This window comes from Diceros bicornis, chromosome 15, assembly GCF_020826845.1.
Source record: "Diceros bicornis minor isolate mBicDic1 chromosome 15, mDicBic1.mat.cur, whole genome shotgun sequence".
NCBI lineage: Eukaryota > Metazoa > Chordata > Mammalia > Perissodactyla > Rhinocerotidae > Diceros > Diceros bicornis.
The window spans coordinates 39,657,405-39,678,145 of NC_080754.1; the positions used below are offsets into that span (position 1 = coordinate 39,657,405).

At 43.6% G+C, this 20,741-nt stretch overlaps 1 protein-coding gene across 4 annotated transcripts in view; it reads left to right on the forward strand.

Moving 5' to 3' along the window:
• The window catches only part of ABCC5 (ATP binding cassette subfamily C member 5), an 80,576-nt gene that overhangs the window by 31,764 nt on the left and 28,071 nt on the right, over nucleotides 1-20,741 (forward strand). For 3 of the 4 annotated variants that reach the window (XM_058556226.1, XM_058556227.1, XM_058556228.1), the window contains 9 exons: nucleotides 348-495; nucleotides 2,606-2,754; nucleotides 3,135-3,242; nucleotides 6,769-7,125; nucleotides 10,179-10,250; nucleotides 12,459-12,583; nucleotides 12,705-12,777; nucleotides 14,420-14,623; nucleotides 15,515-15,658. In XM_058556226.1, coding sequence (XP_058412209.1) covers nucleotides 348-495; nucleotides 2,606-2,754; nucleotides 3,135-3,242; nucleotides 6,769-7,125; nucleotides 10,179-10,250; nucleotides 12,459-12,583; nucleotides 12,705-12,777; nucleotides 14,420-14,623; nucleotides 15,515-15,658 — 1,380 coding nt within the window. Of the gene's footprint in view, nucleotides 1-347; nucleotides 496-2,605; nucleotides 2,755-3,134; nucleotides 3,243-6,768; nucleotides 7,126-10,178; nucleotides 10,251-12,458; nucleotides 12,584-12,704; nucleotides 12,778-14,419; nucleotides 14,624-15,514; nucleotides 15,659-20,741 lie in introns of those variants that run through there. The other variant, XM_058556229.1, reaches the window with a different exon arrangement.

The window sequence follows — 20,741 nt, forward strand, 5'->3', positions numbered from 1 at the left end:
GCCAACAGATGACCCTTGCCCCCAGGGAACAAGGAGTGTTTGAGTCACCCTGTCTCAAGTTGATGGCAACTGATGTGGCTTTCCTGCTTCCCTTTGGTAGCACTCAATATCTGTGATTACTCTGAGAACAAATTCTTGTTTGTCTTAACTGCCTTACAAAGGAATAAGAATTAAATAATAGTTGACTGCTTTTAATTTAATAGACAACTTTTATTTAAAAAATAGTCCCACTACATGATGCTCATTTTATTTATAATAATCTTAAGCAGATTTACGTCCCAGAAAGACTAGACAGTTTTTAAGTTTGAATAAACTCTGGTTTGGCATGACATTGCTTTTCCTTTCAGATGTTTGTATCACGGATCACTGCATATTTCAGGAGAAAATGTGTGGCCACCACAGATGACCGTGTCCAGAAGATGAATGAAGTCCTCACCTACATTAAATTTATTAAAATGTATGCCTGGGTCAAAGCATTTTCTCAAATTGTTCAAAGTGAGTTTAACAACTTCATATGTGCATGTGGTAGAAGGACTTCGGCCTCTTTGCTTCCTGAGCGCATTAGCTACTAGGAATCCTAATGTCATAGGGCTGTAATATCTTAGGTTCTTATAATATCTTATGATCTTTACGTTGAGAGGGATCTTATTGATTTGAACCTATAAGGTCATCTCACGGATGAGGAAATTGAGACCTGAGAAAATTGTGATTTTTTTTTTCCCCCAAGATAACTCAGCTAGTTATGAGTAATTCATTCGGTTTGAAGCCCCGTCTATACTCTCATCCCACCCATAATTTTCTGGCCTGGCCATGAGGATATCACAGAAAACAATATCAAGCGGCTGCTGAGAGCTCCACTTCTGCCCCCTCCACTCTGTGGGTGCATGTGCACCATAGATAGATAGGTCTGAGATCCCGGGGGGGGGTTCAGGGAGAAGCTGGATTGGGGGTCAGGACAGCTGGACTCTGGGCCTAGCTCTGCCACTCACTCATAGAAGTTTTTTTTTTTTTTGGTTTGTTGTTTTATTTTTATCTTTTCAAGTAATTTATTTATATTGAGTCACAAGGTTCTCAGAACCTGACCCCATCCTGATCTGTAAATTCAGTGCAGACATAAACATGTCTAATATATAAATGCCACAAAGCTTGGAGGAATAAATTAGCACAGAATGGGCATTCAAAAAGATTCAACAGAAGTCAGAATGATGGGCCTTAAAAAAGGTGAACTTTAAGAAGGATGTATTTAAAGGCACTTTACAGTTCAAAAGAGAATGCATATTTACATTTAGACTTAATTTAAATATGAAAGATGTGGGCTGTTAATTGACCATAACCTCATAGTGTGCTAACCCTGAATATGCTGCAGTTAAAAAGTTAATGCAGTTTTAGGTTGAATAGAAATACAATGTTCAGATCAAGGAGGCTATTTTAATTTCACTGCTTGGTTTGTCGATTAAACCTTTAGGAACATTGTTTCCGGTTCATAGGCTTTATTTATGAGTGGTCATCCAGAGGAGGTGACCACTCAGAGGTGTCCAGCAGTAGATTAGGCTGCTTCATTAAGTAGTGAGTTCGTTGCCCATTGAATGGAATAAATGGATGCTAACTGGACATCTGCCAAGTATCTTCTTGGCAGGGCGACTGCTGATGGTCCCTTCTGGCTCTCAGATGCTATAGTTATCATCATCTTTGTGAAATTCCACTCATCCTTCAGCCCTTGACTTGGTATCTTGTGTGTGTTAGTTTGAAAAGAATGTTCATGCTCCGTATAGACTTGGGCAAGGCATATGATAAATATTAAAGCAATGAGTTGGATTTTTAAAAATATGACTTATGAACTAGCTCTGAAGATAGTTCCCAGTGTCTTGGACAGTGGTAATACCTTTAAGGTCAGTGCATAGCCTCTCAGAAGAATTGCTTTTGTGCTTGAAAATACCTCACCGCTTTATTGTCATACGTCCTCCTCCATGGTCTTCAGTACTCTGTGGTTGCTCTGTTAATAAGGGTGTCAGTTTTGCAAATATTTAAGAAAAATCTTTCTGCCTACAAAAATTGTATTTCACTCATTTCGTTCCAATCATCCTTACTGTTTGTTGTGTGAAAGCCTTCATCCCACCACCCACATATAGTAGGCGCTCTAGTAAATCTTAGTTCCTTTTTAATTCTCCATTACTGTTGTATAGTCTTTCCTATAAATACCTAAGTAAGAAATAAACAACAACTAGGTAAGCAAACAAAATTGCCAATTGCAAGTACAATTAATATGTTCATTCCTTCTAAACATAAGAAATTTGCAAAAAGAATCAGAATAAGGCAGAAGATGATTATTGTACAGCTATGTAGTGGCTGGTTTCTGTTAGATTCATTCCTGTGACTTGATTCTTTTCAAACCTCAGTCTTGTACACCAGCTTTAGTGATAGTAATTGGTAGTCATATTGACCTAGTTTTTGCATCATAGGTGTTCAAGGATCGTTTTAAAACCTATATGTGGCTGAAGACCTACCAACTCTTGTTTGGTGACAGAGGAGCAATATCCCAAGGTTTCTTTTGACTTGCTTTGAGTTTGGCTTGCTTTTTAGAAATTGGCTTGCTTTTTATTCTTAGAAATCCGAGAGGAGGAACGTCGGATATTGGAAAAAGCTGGGTACTTTCAGAGCATCACTGTCGGGGTGGCTCCCATTGTGATGGTGATCGCCAGCGTGGTGACGTTCTCTGTTCACATGACCCTTGGCTTCGACCTGACAGCAGCACAGGTCAGTGAGCCCTCAGGGCTTGGGAACATTTTAGAAACACCACATATGGAGATGCTATGGTCCTCTTGTTACTGGATTTGGATTTTTAATTCATGTGATTAAGCCGAGAAGTAGAAGAGTAGGGATTAGTCCTAATGCACAAATAGTGTACAGGTCCTCAACCCAACTTTGGGTTTAATTCTGAAATTACAGATCATCCTTTGGTTCAGATTTGCTGAGAATTTTAATTGAAGGTCTCATAAAAACTCCACCTTTAAAAAAACGTATCTGATTTGAGCCAACATTTGACCATCGAGTTGCAGCCTTCCTTAAACCTGAGAGGAAAGTGATGATGTCTTGTTATTTTAGTTGCATAGCCTAATCAGGCTTCCTCTTTTCAGGCTTTCACAGTGGTGACTGTCTTCAATTCCATGACTTTTGCTTTGAAAGTTACACCGTTCTCAGTAAAATCCCTCTCAGAAGCATCGGTTGCTGTCGACAGATTTAAGGTAAGTGGCTCCCTTCCCCTCCTCCGTGTCAGGAGCCGTCCCTGGCAAAACTAACGGCTGCCTTGATTCCAGTGGGCCACACAGGCTGGCTGCACTTCTGTTCACCTCTAGCCTTTTGGCATGTTGGTAAGAAAGGGGGCAGTGGAGGAGACTGAATTAAGGGACCTTTTCACATAAATAAATAGGTGTGGGCTCCCACAATTTCAGTTCCCCTTCAGAGCTAGGCCCTCTGCCTGGGACTGACGTGGATATATGTCATAACTTCCTGGGCCTTTAAGTGATTCAACCCTGGAAGATCAGAGCTGTCAGGTGACTGTCAGCTTTTCCTCATCTGATCTACCATCTGCTTCTACCAGATGCTCTCAGCCTTTTGATTGGTCAATATGCTGCTGAGCACCTTTCGGTACTTTCTTTTCCTGCCCGGGGGTTGTCACTCAGGATGCAGGAAATGCAGTGACGTAGGAATGGGTGTCATAAAACCAGATCATGTTGAGAAGTGCAGTTCAATTAAGTATCGGGTTTTTTCTTAAGGGGGTTAGTTGATCATGCCTTGACTGTTCTTTGTGCCTTCAGAATAATACAAATAAGGATACAAGAGGAAGATATATTTGGGAAGGTGGAGGGAGATAGATATTTGGAGGTGGTTAATACTTAAAAAAAAGAGAGAAGAGGAGCAGCACCTGTGTGGGCTGGACTTCCCTGACAAAACCGCTGCGTGGAGTAGCTCCTGCTAATCCTCCTTGGCTAGAGAGAAGAACAATACAGAAGCAGTGCTGGTGGCTTGAAGGCTTGAGGCTCAGGTGTTTGAGGATTAATAGCATCACCTTAGATGTTCAGGAGAAAACAAATTGGGTTTTTCTCTTAAGAAGAATGGAGAGTAGCTTCCCGAGATTTATTTATATTCTACTTGTTTATCATTAGCCAGGTGAATTTTGTTTGTTGAGAAGGCTAGTCCTCAAGGATGACCTCCAGCTCCATACCCTCCCTCACCCCAACCTGGCTGCTAGAAGGCCAAGAGCCAGAGCCATAGGAAAAGAAATGGTCTAATTGTAATCAGAGCTGTATTTTGCTGAACCTGCAGTATCCAGCCGTGAAAGAAGGCAAATGTTTTGACCATAAGTTTGTCCCTCTGTTTCTCTGTCCTTGTTAGTGAATGGATTTGGTGGCATTTGGGATGAAGGAATAGGAGTTTACAGTATAGATTTGTTCTCTCCTTGTTTCTCGAGAGCTCTCTTCTCTTTACTTACTAGTGAGGACTTGTATTAGCAGGTGGCTTTTTGCATTATCCCTCCTTCCTCTATCCAGGAAGCTTCAGAGTTAATAATAGAAGCAAAATCACCCACAGCTCTATGATATGTCCCATGAGACTTTAGTTCCATTCTATCTTATTGCTCTTGGTAATCTCCTTCTCCTCTCCCTGCACCTTCTCCTCCCCCTCTCCTTCCCCTCCTCTTCCCTTTCTCCTCCCCTCCCTTCTCTCTCCCTGCTCCTCCTTCCCATCCTCCCCCTCCCTCCCCCCCCTCCTTCCCCTCTCCCTGCTTCTCCTCCTTCTAGGAAGATGATAACTGTAGAAAGGCAATGAGAAGCCCCTTTTTGACTTTTCTGATAAGATTGTCACCAGTATAGGGTTGCCAGCTTTAGCAAATACAAACACAGGACACCCACTTAATAACTGCTTGGGACATATTTATATTAAAAAATTATGCATGGTTTATCTGGAATCAAAATTTTGCTAGGCAACCTGTGTTTTATCTGGCAACTCTATGAGTAGACCCCTCTTCTGCTCAACAGATACATTCTTATTTGATTCTTCCAGTGAATGAGAGGTGTGTTTTATAGTCAGTGTCCTGTGGTAAAGTTGAGGTTTATGGTTTGTGTACCTCTGAAATTCTGTTGTCCTGGCAGGTGCAAATCCAAGTAGATATAAATCCAAGTGTCGCCAGGGCCTTGTGTGTCTCAGCATGTCGGGGCAGTGACCTGAGGCTGAAACCCTCCTGGGAGGAAGGAGGGGCTGCAGGGAGCCCATGGGAAGGAAACGTGGGGAAGGAGCTGTGCAAACTAGAGGCACTAGCATCATTTTTAATAGTCTGTTGAGGCCTAAAAGATCCTTTTAGTAACTCTTTGCGGGAGAGAAATGATGGGAATGCAATCAGCATAGGGTTTTACTCTCTGAAGGTGGTCGGAATATTTGGCATGCTATTCTTAGCTCGGTCTCTCAGGGAGGGTCTGAACAAATGAAACCAATAGCTGTTTTCAGAAAACTAAACCTAAGGTTGACCAAGAGTGAAGATTTCCTAGGAGATTTAGAACCATGGCACTTCCAGCACCTCTGGGAAGATTGGGGATTAGGAACGGAGAGGAGACGTGGCGACTTCAGGGAGGAAAACAGCAAGCTTAAAAGTTGAGAATCCAGGAGAAAAGGCTTGCTCTCGGGGGAAGAGGATTATATGCTGCATTTAATAGCACCAGCAAACTTTAAAATAGTTGGAGGTTCTTAGTAACCAAGCAGAGTCCTGACCCTAAAAGTCATCTGTTCTCTGAAGACTTTCTAATGTTGTTTTATAATGTTTTTATTAAAAACCCTGTTTTTATCATATTGGGAATCTAGCTGAGATAGCATTCTTTAGAGAAGATCACTGGTTTAAGAGACTTGTCAGAAGTGGGTTCAAAGTCGTGGAAACGTGTAAGTCCTGGGCTGAGATATATTATGGTCAGTGTTTCAGATCTAACTTCAGAAACACAGCTTTTCAAGCATTCCATTTTCCTTCCCCTAACATAACTCAGTGGGCCTCTAGGAATGAGTGGGAGGACAGAGTCTTGTTCCTTTTCCAAGGATGTATCTGAGGGAAATACCCTTCACTTCCACGCAAGTCCGTTCCTTTGGTTGTTTGAATTCTCTCAAGTTCCAAGGCGGGACTTTGAAGACATGAGAACTTGTTGGCGAGAAGATGTGCTCTACCATTGGTGAAACCTTCGCTACTCTTTCTAACCTGAGCAAGCTAGGCCTGGTCACAATCTCGGCTCAGCCTCTCCCACTAGACATGTGCCACGTTGAGCTTGAGGGACGTGCACAGGCTTGGGGTTCTACAGGAGTGATCTGGAAGGGAAACAGAGAGATGAGGGTCTATATAGGACACCAGTGTACCCCTTGGTTTTCCTGCTAGCATTTTACTGCTTGCGACTCAGCAACTCCTGAGTGAGAACAAGGGGCTGCATACCAGTGAACTCAATGTCCTTTGGTCCACATTGGACTGGTGGAAAAGGAAAAGGTAGTTTAGCATGTAACAGGAAGTGTAGAGTGTTGGGCAATTGACAAGGCTCCTGTCCCTCCTGAGGGTGTCCCCACACCCCTGTGACCTCTCGATGGGCCTGAGGCTGGGCTACACTAATGAGCTGCCTTTTGCCCTTCAGCTTCCTTCCACTGTATAGCCTGATGTGTTTTGCTACGTGAGTGTACGCCCTAGGCTTGTCTCCCTGGTCTTGATCCAGTGTCTCATCTTTGCACCTCTCTCACAACTCCTATCAGAGTTTGTTTCTAATGGAAGAGGTTCACATGATAAAGAAAAAACCAGCCAGTCCTCACATCAAGATAGAGATGAAAAATGCCACCTTGGCATGGGACTTCTCCCACTCCAGTATCCAGAACTCACCCAAGCTGACCCCCAAAACGAAAAAAGACAAGAGGGCTGCCAGGGGCAAGAAAGAGAAGGTGAGGGAGCTGCAGCGCACTGAGCATCAGGCGGTGCTGGCAGAGCAGAAGGGCCACCTCCTCCTGGACAGTGACGAGCGGCCCAGTCCTGAGGAAGAAGAGGGCAAGCATGTCCACCTGGGCAACCTCCGCTTACAGAGGACGCTGTACAACATCGACTTGGAAATCGAAGAGGTAAGCCCTCTGCCTCCCCGCCCCCCGCCTGCACCCTCTCTGTCTACCGAGTGTCTATTCTGGAAGAGTAGGCAGCTGCCATTCCTTTTAGCAAAATACTTTGTGGCTGGGAGTGATTTTGAACTAAAGAGCAAATCTGAGCAGCTCGACCTCTAAAAGGAGTATTTAGGCATTTAACAATAGAAATTCATAACAATTGATCTCATGAGATGCTCATTTTACAAGCAAGGCAATGAAGCCTTCAAGTGGATTTTCCAAGAGTTTGCCCTGAATGGATTTCTGGTTGTTATAGTTGTATGTGAGCTGTAATAATTATTTCTGGTTATTATAACTCTGTGTGGGCTTCTCCTTACCACTAGGCTGTGCACAGCATAGAACCTGGCATATAATAGGTACTCTCAGTGCTGCTATCCTCGACAGTTCTGTGGTAATTGTTTATTTTTAATGTAAGTAAAGGCTCATTTTGGAATATGATGTCACCCAGGTAGCACAGGACTAGAGTCTCTCAGAGGCCCTCCTGTAGAGAGTGGCTGGAACACAGATTCCAGGTTCAAGGCTTTTAAAATACAGAATATGCCTGGGAACCAGCACTGTGTTGAGGGCTGCCACATCCAGAGGGTCCCAGATGAATATAGATCCATTCATTCAACAGCCCTTTTTTGAGCACCAGCTCTATGCAGGCACTGTTGTAGGGCTGGGATATAGCAGTGAAAGACCAAACACAAAAGAATCCCTGCCCCACTGAAGCTTACATCCTAGTGGGCAAAGACAGACAGTAAACAAGTAGAATAGGTATATTGTACATCGGATGGCGATAAGGGCTATGAAGAAAGGGGAGGGGAGCAGAGAGCAGGTATGGATGCAATTTAAATAGGTTGCCTGAGGGATGCCTCATTTAAAAAGGAATATTTGAGTAAAGACCTGAAGGAGGTGAGAGAGTAAGCCATTTGGGTATCTGAGGGAAGAGCATTCTAGGCAGAAGGAGCCGACATGCAAAGGCCCTGAGTCTGCAGTGTGCCTGTTACTGGTGCAGAGTGAGCCCAGGAGAGAATAGTAGATGCTGGGGGCAGAGAGGCAGTTGGGATGCCAGAGCCCCTGTAATGACTTGGGCTTTACTCTGAATGGGAAGAGAAGCCATTGGAGGGTTTGGAGCAGAAGAATGATGTGATCTGACTTTCGTATAAAGAGAATCATTCTAGCTTCTGGATTCAGAGGAGTATGTTGGGAAACAAGGAAGGAGGCAAGGAGAAGAGTTAACCCAGGAGGAGCACAAGGATGTCTTAGACAGAGGGTGGTGGTGAGAAAGGTTTATCTACATAACTGGAAGTAGAGAGTGATGGGTTCCAATGCTGTGTATGACTAGAGGCATGTTACACAGATCCAGAACTAGGGAGAAGAGAGAACAAAAACTCCCAGCTCTTGAAAGCTATAAACAAGAGGAGGAGATGGTTCTTAGTGAGACCACCTGAAACAATTAGTGTAGTTCATCATTGGAAGGCACTCAAGTCAGGTTTTGACTTCAGTTAACTCTTAACCATAGGCTTCGTATTTAGTAACTATTATCTTGATTTTCAAGGCAGCTCTACTACATTGCTACTCAGCTGTATTAGAGGATTATTCCTCATAATCAGCTGAAGTTTACTCTTCGACTTTCTATGTATTGGTCCTCATTCTGCCCTTTAGAGCCCACATTCACATGACAGACCTTTAGCTATTTGAAGGGAGATACTATAATTCTCCTGGCCTGCCCACTGTAGGGAGGGGAAGGGAGGAAGTTAATATTTCCCTGATGTCTTCTGTGCCAAAGGCACTTACTTCATTGTTGGTATCTCCTTTAGTCACCATTTAGTCATCAGAACAGAGTTTCCTCTGGGTAAACCTAACTGACCTGAGCAGAGACTGCACCTATGACTTGGTCTCCTCATACCACCAGGCTGTAATCTTTCAAACTCCTGGGCCGTGTCAGAAACTTTGTTTGCTTAACATACTTTTATTAAGTACCAGACACCGGACTTGGTTCTATAAGGATGACTCCTTCCTTCGAGTTGCTCAAAGCCCAGTGAGAGGGACAGACAGTATTAGTTTAAGTAACAAGGCCAAGATCACACAGTTGTCAAGCGCTAGTGGAGTTGGGATTCATATCCAGACTGTCTGCTCTTTCCACACCACCACTCTTCATTCCTTCCTTCGCTGTGAGACTTGAGCCAACACAGGGTTGGCGAAACAAGTGGCCCTGTTAAAATCCTCTGTCTGTTCTTGAAAACTTTTACGACAGCCCGTTGAGATCTCATTGTTCGGCCTAAGGATATTCAGTTCATCACAGGCTTGCTTTTCTATATTATGTGGGATTGACCATATAAATGTTCCTCAGATTCTTGGAAATGTTTTGTATAAAAATGGAAACAACAGTGCATATAATTTTTATTCAAAATAATTTATAGACCCTGGATAAAAAGTCATAATAAAATAATTTTTAAGATTCCTGGGTCAACCCCGTGGCTTAGAGGTTAGGTGCGCACGCTCTGCTGCTGGCGGCCCGGGTTCGGATCCCAGGTGCACGCCGACGCACCGCTTCTCCGGCCATGCTGAGGCCTCGTCCCACGTACAGCAGCTAGAAGGATGTGCATCTATGACATACAACTATATACTGGGGCTTTGGGGGAAAAATAAAAAAAAAAATTTAAGAGTCCTGCCTCTCTTCCAAAAACAACAGCAAAAATAAACAGATAGTCAAAAAACATGGGTTACCAACAAAGTAGAAAAGGGCCTGGGCCTTTCTGTAAGTGATATGGGATACATTAATGTTAGCTGCTTATTTATTTTTCCAAAAGGCTTACATATCTGTTAGCTCAGTGTATCCCCACAGAAACCCTATGAAGTAGGTGTCTGACAAGGGAGAAAGCAGAGGTAAGTGACTTGCTGGGTCATCAGGATGGCAGTTCCCATATTGATGGACTGTCGTTAATGTGTTTTTCCTCAAAGAAATCAGAAGTCTGTAAAGATGAGTGGTCAGTAGTCTCTTAATGACCTTCCTCTCTATGTGCTTTGTCCAGGGTAAACTGGTTGGAATCTGTGGCAGTGTGGGAAGTGGAAAAACCTCTCTCATTTCAGCCATTTTTGGCCAGGTAAGATTTTGTTATTGTCCTTGGTATTTTCTGCTTCTTGCTTTGGACTCGGCTTAGCAAGGGTCTCAGGCAAAATAAACTTATTTCCTGAAGAGAGTCAGGAAAGGGAGAAACCAAATGAACCTTAGTCTGCATCATGCCCCCCACAACTGCATTTGCACCCCTTAATAGCATTGTATCCGGAAGGGGACTCAGAGGATACCTGATGAATGACTACTTGATACCCAGCTGGAGTCATTTGTTTCTCCTGCCTTCTTTTATTCAGTATGTATTTATTGAGTGCCATGGGTGTGCCAGTGTGTTGGGAAATGTCAGAGATAAGAAATGAACACAATGCAGACTGCCAACAAACTGAAGAAGTGGGGCTGATCAGCATGATCTGCCTCCCTGTCAGAGAGAGCTGTCAGGATTTGATCTAGAAGCAAAGCCCCAGTCCATTTTCAACCTAACCTAGGAATTCAACCTAAGAATTATGCCCACAAGGAGTTCATGGTCTAGTTGGAAACCTAGGCCTCCTAGACACCAAGCATCACACAAGGCAGTGAGTGAAGAGAGCGCAGATGGCCCAGCAGAGGGCCGTCAGCGTTTAGAGTGGGGGCCGGGGGGAGGGTCATTCAGCTAAGATAAATTATCTTTTACTGTTTTAGAACCAAATAATTAGGGAAAAAAACAAAACCCAAGGTACTCCTACCTGCTTTTCATCTTGAATTAATGTAGCTTGACTTAGATGGTTGAGATGAGGATAAACTTAAGATTATTCCTACCTCCTGATGGTTGAGGTCCTCTGAATCATGAATCCATATTGAGGAAATTAAACAAATGGGAGAAGGGGTTGGGGAAGAGTGTTTTGTAGCATCCAGGTTATGGAATATTTTGTCTTGTTCAGTGTCACTGTCACAATTGGTAGAGTGTGGCTCTCCTCAAGAGCGGTGGTGCCCAAGGTAGTCTGAGGAAGGCTGCGTTCGAATCATCTGGAGTGGCAGGCCCCCTTCCCCTTTTACTTTATGAGACTTGTCAGTGGTTGGGCCCAGCCATTGGTCTTTGTAAAAGCCAAAAACCTCCTAGGTGATTTCTGATAATCAGCTGGATTTAAGGGCCAGTGATAAGAGACACAGGAGGAATGAAGGGAGGGGAGGGTTGAGTGGGCAATGGTTAGATTGAAAACTGAGTGGGTCTTTGCTTCTGGATCAAATTCTGACAGCCTTCTCTCTGATAGGGAGGCTGGTCACACTGGTCAGCCCCCCTTCTTTACAGTTTAACTCTTTGTTGGCAGTCTGCAGGCGTCGGGTGTTGGTGCTGCAGCGGCCAGAAGAGTTGGGTTTCCACAGTAGACCCTCCGTGGGTTTCTGAACACTTGAGTGCATTTCGGAGTGCTTACCAGTGTGTGGGTAGTTGGTCCTGCTGTGTCACGGTCTGTGGCGGGTGCACCTGTGTGTGTACACTTTGTGTATGGTGTTTGAGAGGACAAGCTTGTATGTGCATGTACTGTGCAGGCTGGCCGGCGAAATTTTGTTTCAAGCTATAGCATCCCTAACCCAAGACAGATGTCTACCGTTGGTGCCAAAAGGAACCCTGAAAGAGGATAAAATGGATAAATCAATTCGTATCAATCCTATCAATCAATTGTGAAAACACAATTCAAAGCATATGGCTTATCATACAGTCACTTCTTATTGGAGGGGAGGGTCCGTCATCGTTGTATGGATACTCTATAATACTAGTTAATGTCTAACTGGAATTTTTTTCCCTTCGGTGCTCATTTTACAGAAGCAGCTGGTCTAGCCAACAGCCTGGATTAATTCTGTAGATGAGTTGGCCTGCCCTCATCTTGAGGCAGGGACTTGTAAATCCGTACAGCATCCTCCCCAGGGGAATTCTGAAAGGGCCTTCTGCTTGTGCTTCCCTTAATTAAAACAGTTTGCAATTAGGAAGAAAGGCTATAAAGTAGCTATGGGTTGCTGAATGAAGTGTTTGTTCATTCAAGTCATGGGTTATACTGGGCTCCCATCACACATAAGTAAGGAGAACTTTGATTTTCTTTGCTGCTGTAGCTCTCCATGGAACAAAGGTGAGGTCTGGATTTGAGTCCAAAAAGCATCCAAGGAAATTGCCCAAACTTTCAACTCAATTGTGGAATGTGGGGGGTTCTGTTATCTTAGGGTGATGATTTTGCGTTATGATGCCATTGGATGGTGTCTGTCTCCCTAGATGACACTTCTAGAGGGCAGCATTGCAGTCAGTGGAACCTTCGCTTATGTGGCCCAGCAGGCCTGGATCCTCAATGCCACTCTGAGAGACAACATCCTCTTTGGGAAGGAATTTGATGAAGAAAGGCAAGGAATGTTTGGTTTCTGTCATGCTTTCCATCTTGGCCGTGTGAGACGCAAGGCAACCCAAGTCAACAGGCTCTACTCCAACCATGTCCCTGATGCTAGGTCTCTTTATGTCCTTCAGATACAACTCTGTGCTGAACAGCTGCTGCCTAAGACCTGACCTGGCCATTCTTCCCCATAGTGACCTGACTGAGGTATGAGTCTTCTGGCCCTGATGGGGCAGTATGTTTAGCAGAAAAGATTCTGGAAGATGGATGGCAGGGCTGTGCCAGAGCCACCTCCTAGGAGTGCATCTTAAATGCGTGGGCAGTTTTGCTGCAAAACACAGGCAGTTTTGCTTTTATTGGGACTTTATCTTAGGAAAGCATTTGTTCCTTAGGGCAGGGATATCAACACTAACTGTTTTAAGCATATAAATAGTTCATATGTCATGTGGATTTTAAACAAAATCTCATTGTTGGTTCAGAGTTAACATTTTCTACACTATTCATTTTTAAAACCCTAAGTCAAGCATGTGCATGTTGAGCTTCCTCCCGGGACTTTATTCTGCCAACCTGCTTACTCAGATACAGTCTGTAGAGAGCCCTTTTCCATTCAAAAGAAAGAGGCCTTAGAACAAATCCATCTTTCTTTGGTTCTCTGCCCTGGAGCAGTTTCCCGAGGTGTGTCTTTGGAACTCCTCTGTGTTCTTCAGTGTTGATGCTTGTCTCCCATGACCTGCCCTGGAGGTCTCTGGGGCTGGTACTTATTCAGCTGACTTCAGTTAAATCCCTCAAACCAGACTTGGTGAATGGTTTAATTAGTTCTCTGCTTCTCAAAAAGGTGGTTCCCAGATCAGCAGCATTAGCGTCACTGGGAACTTGTTAGATATGCAAATTTTTAGGCTCTACCCCAGACCTAGTGTATCAGCAACTGTAGGGGTGGGGCCCAGCAATCTGTTTTAACAAGCCCTGCAAGTAATTCTGATATCTGATCCAGTTTGAAAACCTCTGAATTAATTGAATGTTTTTATAAAAATACAGAGCCAGTTACCATTTGACAATTGATTTATTCATTTGGTCATTTAGTAACATTTATCGGGTGCTTGTTATGTGCCAGCTACATGTGCAGAAACTGCTGGGCACTGGGAATATAAAGGAATAGGACAATAATCTATGCCCTCAAAAAGCTTACAGTTGAGAAGATGAGACACCCAAACATATGGGCACAAAAAAAGCTGATGAAACAGAGTGCCCTTTCTTTTGGGTGTTAGTGGAGAAGAGGGTGGGGGAGGTTTCGCAGAGGACAGGATGCCAGAACCGAGCAGATATGGTACAGGAGAAAGCATGACACTAGTTGTGTGTGTTCATAATAGACACACTATAAAATGGCTTCGAACCCAGGGTGTGGAAGGGGGACTGGCAGTGGAGGCTGAGAGCTACTGGGGAGCCAGGTGGCAAAGGGCCTGCTTCCTATGCTGTATTTGGGTGTTTAGACTCTATCCTTTAGGGCTCTTGAAGAGTTTTAAGCAAGGATGGGACATGGTCAGCTTTCTGTTTTGGAAAGATCTTTCCGCCCATGGAAAATGGATTCGAGCGGGGTGTCCAGGGGGAGCGGCAAGGCCAGATGTAGGACTGATTAATATCCAGATGGTTGTGGGAGAGGAGGAGGCATCTGGGCTGATTCCCCCAATTCCCATGTGATCCCATGGAGGATCACAGTGGCTGTTCATCCAGCTGGGAAATTCAGTAGAAGGAGCCAGTTTGGGTGGAGGAGAGGAGAGGTGACTGGGGTGATCACTAAGCATGGTTCTGGACTTGAGTTGGAGGCCTCACTGTGCTTTCTGGGCTCTTGTAGATTGGTGAGCGAGGAGCCAACCTGAGTGGTGGGCAGCGCCAAAGGATCAGCCTTGCCCGGGCCTTGTATAGCGACCGGGACATCTACATCCTGGACGACCCCCTCAGTGCCTTAGATGCCCATGTGGGCAACCACATCTTCAACAGTGCTATCCAGAAGCACCTCAAGTCCAAGACGGTTCTATTTGTTACCCACCAGTTACAGGTATGGTGCTTTCTGCCCCAGGCTGCCTACCTTAGCTTAGGAAATCAGAAACAGGGAGGTGCGCTTGGTCCAGGTAACCTGCGTGGGGGGCTCCCTAGAGGTTCCTGGAATCAGCAGTGTTCATTTCCTCAGCAAATAGCCCCCTGGCCCATTATATCAATAAAGTTAGTTGTACCAGTGTACCAGATGGCCATCTGAATCAGAAATCTTTGAAGCATGTTAGCTTCTGCATATAAATCAGTAAGTAAAAGGGCTGAGAAGAGTAGGCTGAAAATGGAGTTTGGGTATGAGATGGTTTGGAAAGAATTGTGTTAATAGCTCCATGCAAGTGGGAACTGTTTAGGGAAAACAAGCTCTTCTCCCTCTATCGTTCCATGACTAGCAGCCACTTTGGAGGCAGCTCAAGGATGTTGCCATCTGTTTCGCATATGCTGTCAAGTTTAGGGGGCTAACCCTCCACTCTGCCACAGAAAGTCTGTAATTATGTATGTTTCTGAGTGCAGTGAAAGGGTGTGAAGTTTCATGCAAGGCTCATGTGGCTCCATCAGCAGATTTATGTCAAAAACGGGAGGAACTGCTCTTTGAACTTCTTCTCAAGGCACAATAAACTAAAGCAGGTGTTCTCAGTCTTGGCACTATTGACATTTGGGGCCAGATAGCTGTTTGTTGAGGGGGGCGGGGATGTCCTATTCGTCCCTGGCCTCTACCCACTAGATGGCATTGGTACCCCTCCCCCGAACTGTAACAACCAAAAAGGTCTCCAAATATTGCCAAATGTCCCCTGGGAGGCTCAGTCGCCTCCACAAGAGAACCGCTGAACTAAGGTATGGGTGTTTGGATGTATTTGCACAAATACCAGCAACACTCTGTTGTCCCTGCCTTTGTCTCCAGTACCTGGCTGATTGTGATGAAGTGATCTTCATGAAAGAGGGCTGTATCACAGAAAGAGGCACCCATGAGGAACTGATGAATCTCAATGGTGATTATGCTACCATTTTTAATAACCTGTTGCTGGGAGAGACTCCCCCAGTTGAGGTAAGATTCCTGTGGCTTTTGTGTGTATCTCCTCCTTTCTAGCAAGGGAGACATGACTGTAGTGAGTGATGAAGACATCTCAGCTGAACTCAGTGTCTGGCTCATATTGGCAGGGGCTCTATATTCTGGTGACCAGACTGCTGTGTTTTAGTTCACCTACTGGTTCCACTCTAGGAGAGCAGGATTATGGCATCGGTCTTCTGTCACTGAGAACTTGTTAATAAGGCAATGACAGGGAGAAGGATATGGGCTCAGTATGTGCTGTTGTTCAGCCATAATTTAGTTTCAAAAACTTCATCAATCCTGATTGAAGCATTATGAAGCTCTTTTCTTAATCAACAAGTGAATAAAGAGCCAAGGAAGAGAAATTAAATATTGCATACATTTGAAAATGATCCATGGTATCTTGGCTGCTGACTTGGCGCTCATTAGCTAACACCCACTGTGTCCCAGTTACTGGATTAGGCATTTTATAGATGTCATCCTCTTTAGTCATTTTAACAGAGCTCTGTGACAAAATGTGATTATCCCCCACTTTTACAGCTGAGGAAACGGAAGCTCAGAAGAGTTAAGCAGCTTGCTAAGAAGGGCAGTTTAACTCCAAAGTATCTTTCTGCCATGCTGCCCTGCCTCCTGTGGCAACACAGAAAGATGGTGGCTTTCCATGGCTTTACTCTGGCTCTGAGTCAGGCAAAGGCAAAAGTTGGAGCCTTTAGCTTTAGTTGGAGCTAGCCAAAGAAGTTGTTTTTCCTGCTCGCCAACCTGCTCTCATATTGAACTCCTTATTCTGTGGTCACCTTGGGTCCTGGGGGTGCACTCAGGCTGGGCTAAAAGCTACCTCTTAGCTACCAGGTCATTTTGATGTTTGAGTGAGAGAAAAGCAGACAGTTGTTGGGACCTTTTCTGGGAGTCTTATTTCAGTCTTTAGGTGTCATCCTGTTTGATTTCAGGCACAGTACAACTGACTGTTCATGACTGATGTGTTTTAGGCCTTTTGGTGCAACTCAAACACTCCGGTTGTCATCAGTAACTTCCATAGAGACAACCTGAACCAGATTTGGATTTATGATCTCTCCCTGTGACTCTCAGAGTACTTTGGACTCTTCAGATTATTTCCTCCTCACTGTAGATGTGGAGGGGAAAATGAGAGGGAGAGAAGCTAAAATATGAAATGTCCAAGGAACAAAAGAATATGGAGGGTCCATGTGTTGTAGTGGAGGAGCAAGCCTTCAGTATGTCACTTAACTTTCCTGAGCTTCAGTTTCCTAATCTTAAAAATGGGAATGACACTTGCCTCTTAGAGTTGTTGCATCAGTTAAATGAAATAATATTTAATGTTCTTACTCTAGTTAGTGTCATCAAATGGTAATTTTCTCTTTAGACAGTGCATTTATTCATACACTGCAGTAAATATAAAATTTAGAGACCTATCTGGGTTCCGGTTCAAGATGGCTGTGTAGGAAGATCTTGAATTCATCTCCTCCCACAGACATACTGAGTCCACAGCTACATATGGAACAATTTCCTCTTAAAAAAACCTAACTTGATTGAGTGACAACTAAACATTGGGCGAACAAGAAGAAAACCACACTGAAGCATGTAGGAGAGGCTGGGACACGATCTCGCCATAAACCCCACCCCCAGCGTGGCAACCCACACTGGGAGGGAACTTAAAACCTGGAGCTTCTCCTTGAGGAGAAAAGGATCCCAACCCACACTGGGCATCCCAACTTTTAAGACATACACTTGAGAGATGAGCCCCCAAAACATCTAACTTTGAAAACCAATAGGGCTCACATACCCAGACCCACAAGATTGATGCGATCTGAGAAACTGCTCTTAAAGGGCTTGTGTGCTCAGACTCACCCGCCCCAGGGCCCAGCTCAGCCGCAGCCAACTGCACCCAGACTTAAAGTGAAGGAGACTCACTTGCTTATATTAAAGCATTGGCCTGAGGGCCAGGCGTCTAATTTAACACACACATCTAGGAGCCTGCTGGAACACTCTCCAGGGTTGCAAAGTGGCAGGTACCATCTTCACGCTCTTCCTTTGCCGTATCCCAAAGCATCAGTATCTCCAGGAGGGGAGCTTTTGCATGCACCTGGTGCCACGATTTTTGCAGTTGCCACCTGGAGGATGCCTCTTGGTCACCTGGCTCTGGAGGCCAGGGGAGCCTGCATTCATGGTCCTATGGGACTGTAATAATCAGTGTCACCAAGAAAGGAGCTCATATCCCTATCTGGCACCCTGATTTTTATAACTACTGCTAGGGGACCGCTCTACGTCGCCTGGCTCTGGTGGCCAGTGGGGCTTGCTTGTGGGTCCCACAGGACTGTAACCAACTGAGAAAGATTTCTTAAACAGCTACTCCCCCCGGGGTGCAACAAGTGGCAACAGACTCAGGAGCTCAATCTTTCTGTGAAGAAGTCTTATTAGCTTAATCATTATGACTGCAGTGTAATTAAGGTAATTAAACACGCTTGGCCTGGAGCTTTGGCCTGAGGGGCAGGCTTCAGGTTTGGTACACATTTAGTGACCTACAGAGCTGCTCTTAAGGAATGTAGGCTGTGGACGCCATCTTGGCACTCTCCCTGTGCCTTGCTCCAGCTCACCAGTATCCCCCAGAAAAGACTTTATACACTCATCTGGAGCCCTGTTTCCTGTAATTGCTGCCTAGGGGACACTTTCAGATCACCTGGTGGCCAGTTGGCCTTATACTTGTGGGCCCACAGGACTGTATATATTTGCATACTTTTAAAAGCTGATGCCTAAGGATCTGGCTTCCAGACAGCCTGAATCTAAGTGCTGAGATCCTTTTGTTTGGGACACTGACAGGTCTTGGCACATCCTCAACTGCTGGGAACTATTAAAAATATAATAGGCTGCTTGGACAAGCACAAAGGTTGGAGAGACAACCAAGAGCTAAGGCAGGTTTGAATGACAAGTTTCACCTCCTACATGAGGCTACTCCTTCAAAACTGAGAGAAGTGGTTGTTTCATTTACTGCATAGAAACCAACACAGAGCATCAAGCAAAATGAAACAGAGGAATATGTTCCAAACAAAAGAGCAAGATAAAACCTCGGGAAAAAAACCTTAATGAAACAGAGATAAGTAGTTTACCTGATAAAGAGTTCAAGGTAATAGTCATAAAGATGCTCACCAAACTGGGGAGAAGAATGGATGAACAGAGTGAGAACTTCAACAAACAGATGGAAAGTATAAGGAAGTACCAAACAGAAGTCACAGAGCTGAAGAATACAATAACTGAACTGAAAAATCCACTAGAGGGGTTCAACAACAGACTAGATGAAGCGGAAGAAAGGATCCGTGAACTTGAGGACAGGGCAGTGGAACTCACCCAATCAGAGCAGCAAAAAGAAAAAAAAAATGAAAAAAAGTAAAGCTAGCTTAAGGGACTTATGCGATGATATCAAACAACCTAACATTCACATCATAAGACTCCCAGAAGGAGAGGAGAGAGAAAGGAACAGAAATCTTGTTTGAAGAAATAATGACTGAAAACTTCCCTAACCTGGGGAAAAAAACAGATATCCAGATCCAAGAAGCCCAGAGAGTTCCAAATAAGAAGATGCCAGAGAGCCACACCAAGACACATTAAAATTAAAATGTCAAAAGTGGAAGACAAGAAGATAATATTAAAAACAAGAGAAAAACAACTTGTGTTAGTGGATGTTACCTCACAGCGAATCTTCCTCAGCAAAAAAAAAAAAAAAAAGTATTAGCAAGCCAAATTCAACAATATATTAAAAGAATCATACACCATGATCAAGTAGGATTTATTCCAGGGATGCAAGGATGGTTCAACATTCTCACATCAGTCAATATGATACACCACAGTTAACAAAATGAAAGATAAAAATCATGTGATCATCTTAATAGATGCAGAAAAAGCATTTGACAAAATTCAACATCCATTTATGATAAAAACTCTCAACAAGTGAGTATAAAAGGAATGTACCTCAACAAAATAAAGGCCATATATGACAAGCCCACAGCTAACATCATATTCAGTGGTGAATAGCTGAAAACTTTTCCTCTAAGATCAGAAACAGACAAGGATGCCCACTCTTACTGCTTTCATTCAACACAGTATTGGAAGTCCTAGCCAGAGCAATTAGGCAAGAAAAAGAAGTAAAAGGCATCCAAATTGGAAAAGAAGTAAAACCTTCACTATTTGCAGATGGCATGATATATATAGAAAACTCTAATGACTCCATTAAAAACTGTTAGAATTAATAAATTCAGTAAAGTTGCAGGATTCAAAATCAATACACAAAAGTTTGTTGCATTTCTATACACTAATAAGGTACTATCAGAAAGAGAAATTAAGAAAACAGTCCCATTTACAATTGCATCAAAAAGAATAAAGTACCTAGGAATAAATTTAACCAAGGAGGTGAAAGACCTCCTTATTGAAAACTACAAGACATTAAAGAAAGAAATTGAAAAAGACATAAATAAATGGAAAGATACTCCATGCTCATGGAATAGAATAATTAATATTGCTAAAATGTCCATACGACCCAAAGCAATATATAGATTCAATGCAATCCCTATGAAAATTCCAGTGGCATTTTTCATAGAACTAGAACAAATAATCCTAAAATTTGTGTGGAACCATAAAAGACCTCAAATAGCCAAAGTAGTCCTGAGAAAGAAGAACAAAGCTGGATGCATCATGCTCCTTGATTTCAAATTATATTATAAAACTACAGTAATTAAAACAGTATGGTATTGGCATAAAAACAGACACATAGATCAATGGAACAGAATAGAGAGTCCAGAAATAAACCCATGGTCAATTAATTTATGACAAAGGAGCCAAGAATATACAAGAAAGAAGAGAAAGGACAGGGAAAGGACAGTCTCTTCAATAAATGGTGTTGGGAAAACTGGACAGTCACATGCAAAAGAATGAAACTAGACCACTATCTTACATCATACACAAAAATTAACTCAAAATGGATTAAAGACTTGGACATAAGACCTGAAAATATGGTCAGGAAGCTCCTTGATATAAGTCTTGGCAATGATTTTTTGAATCTGACACCAAAAGCAAA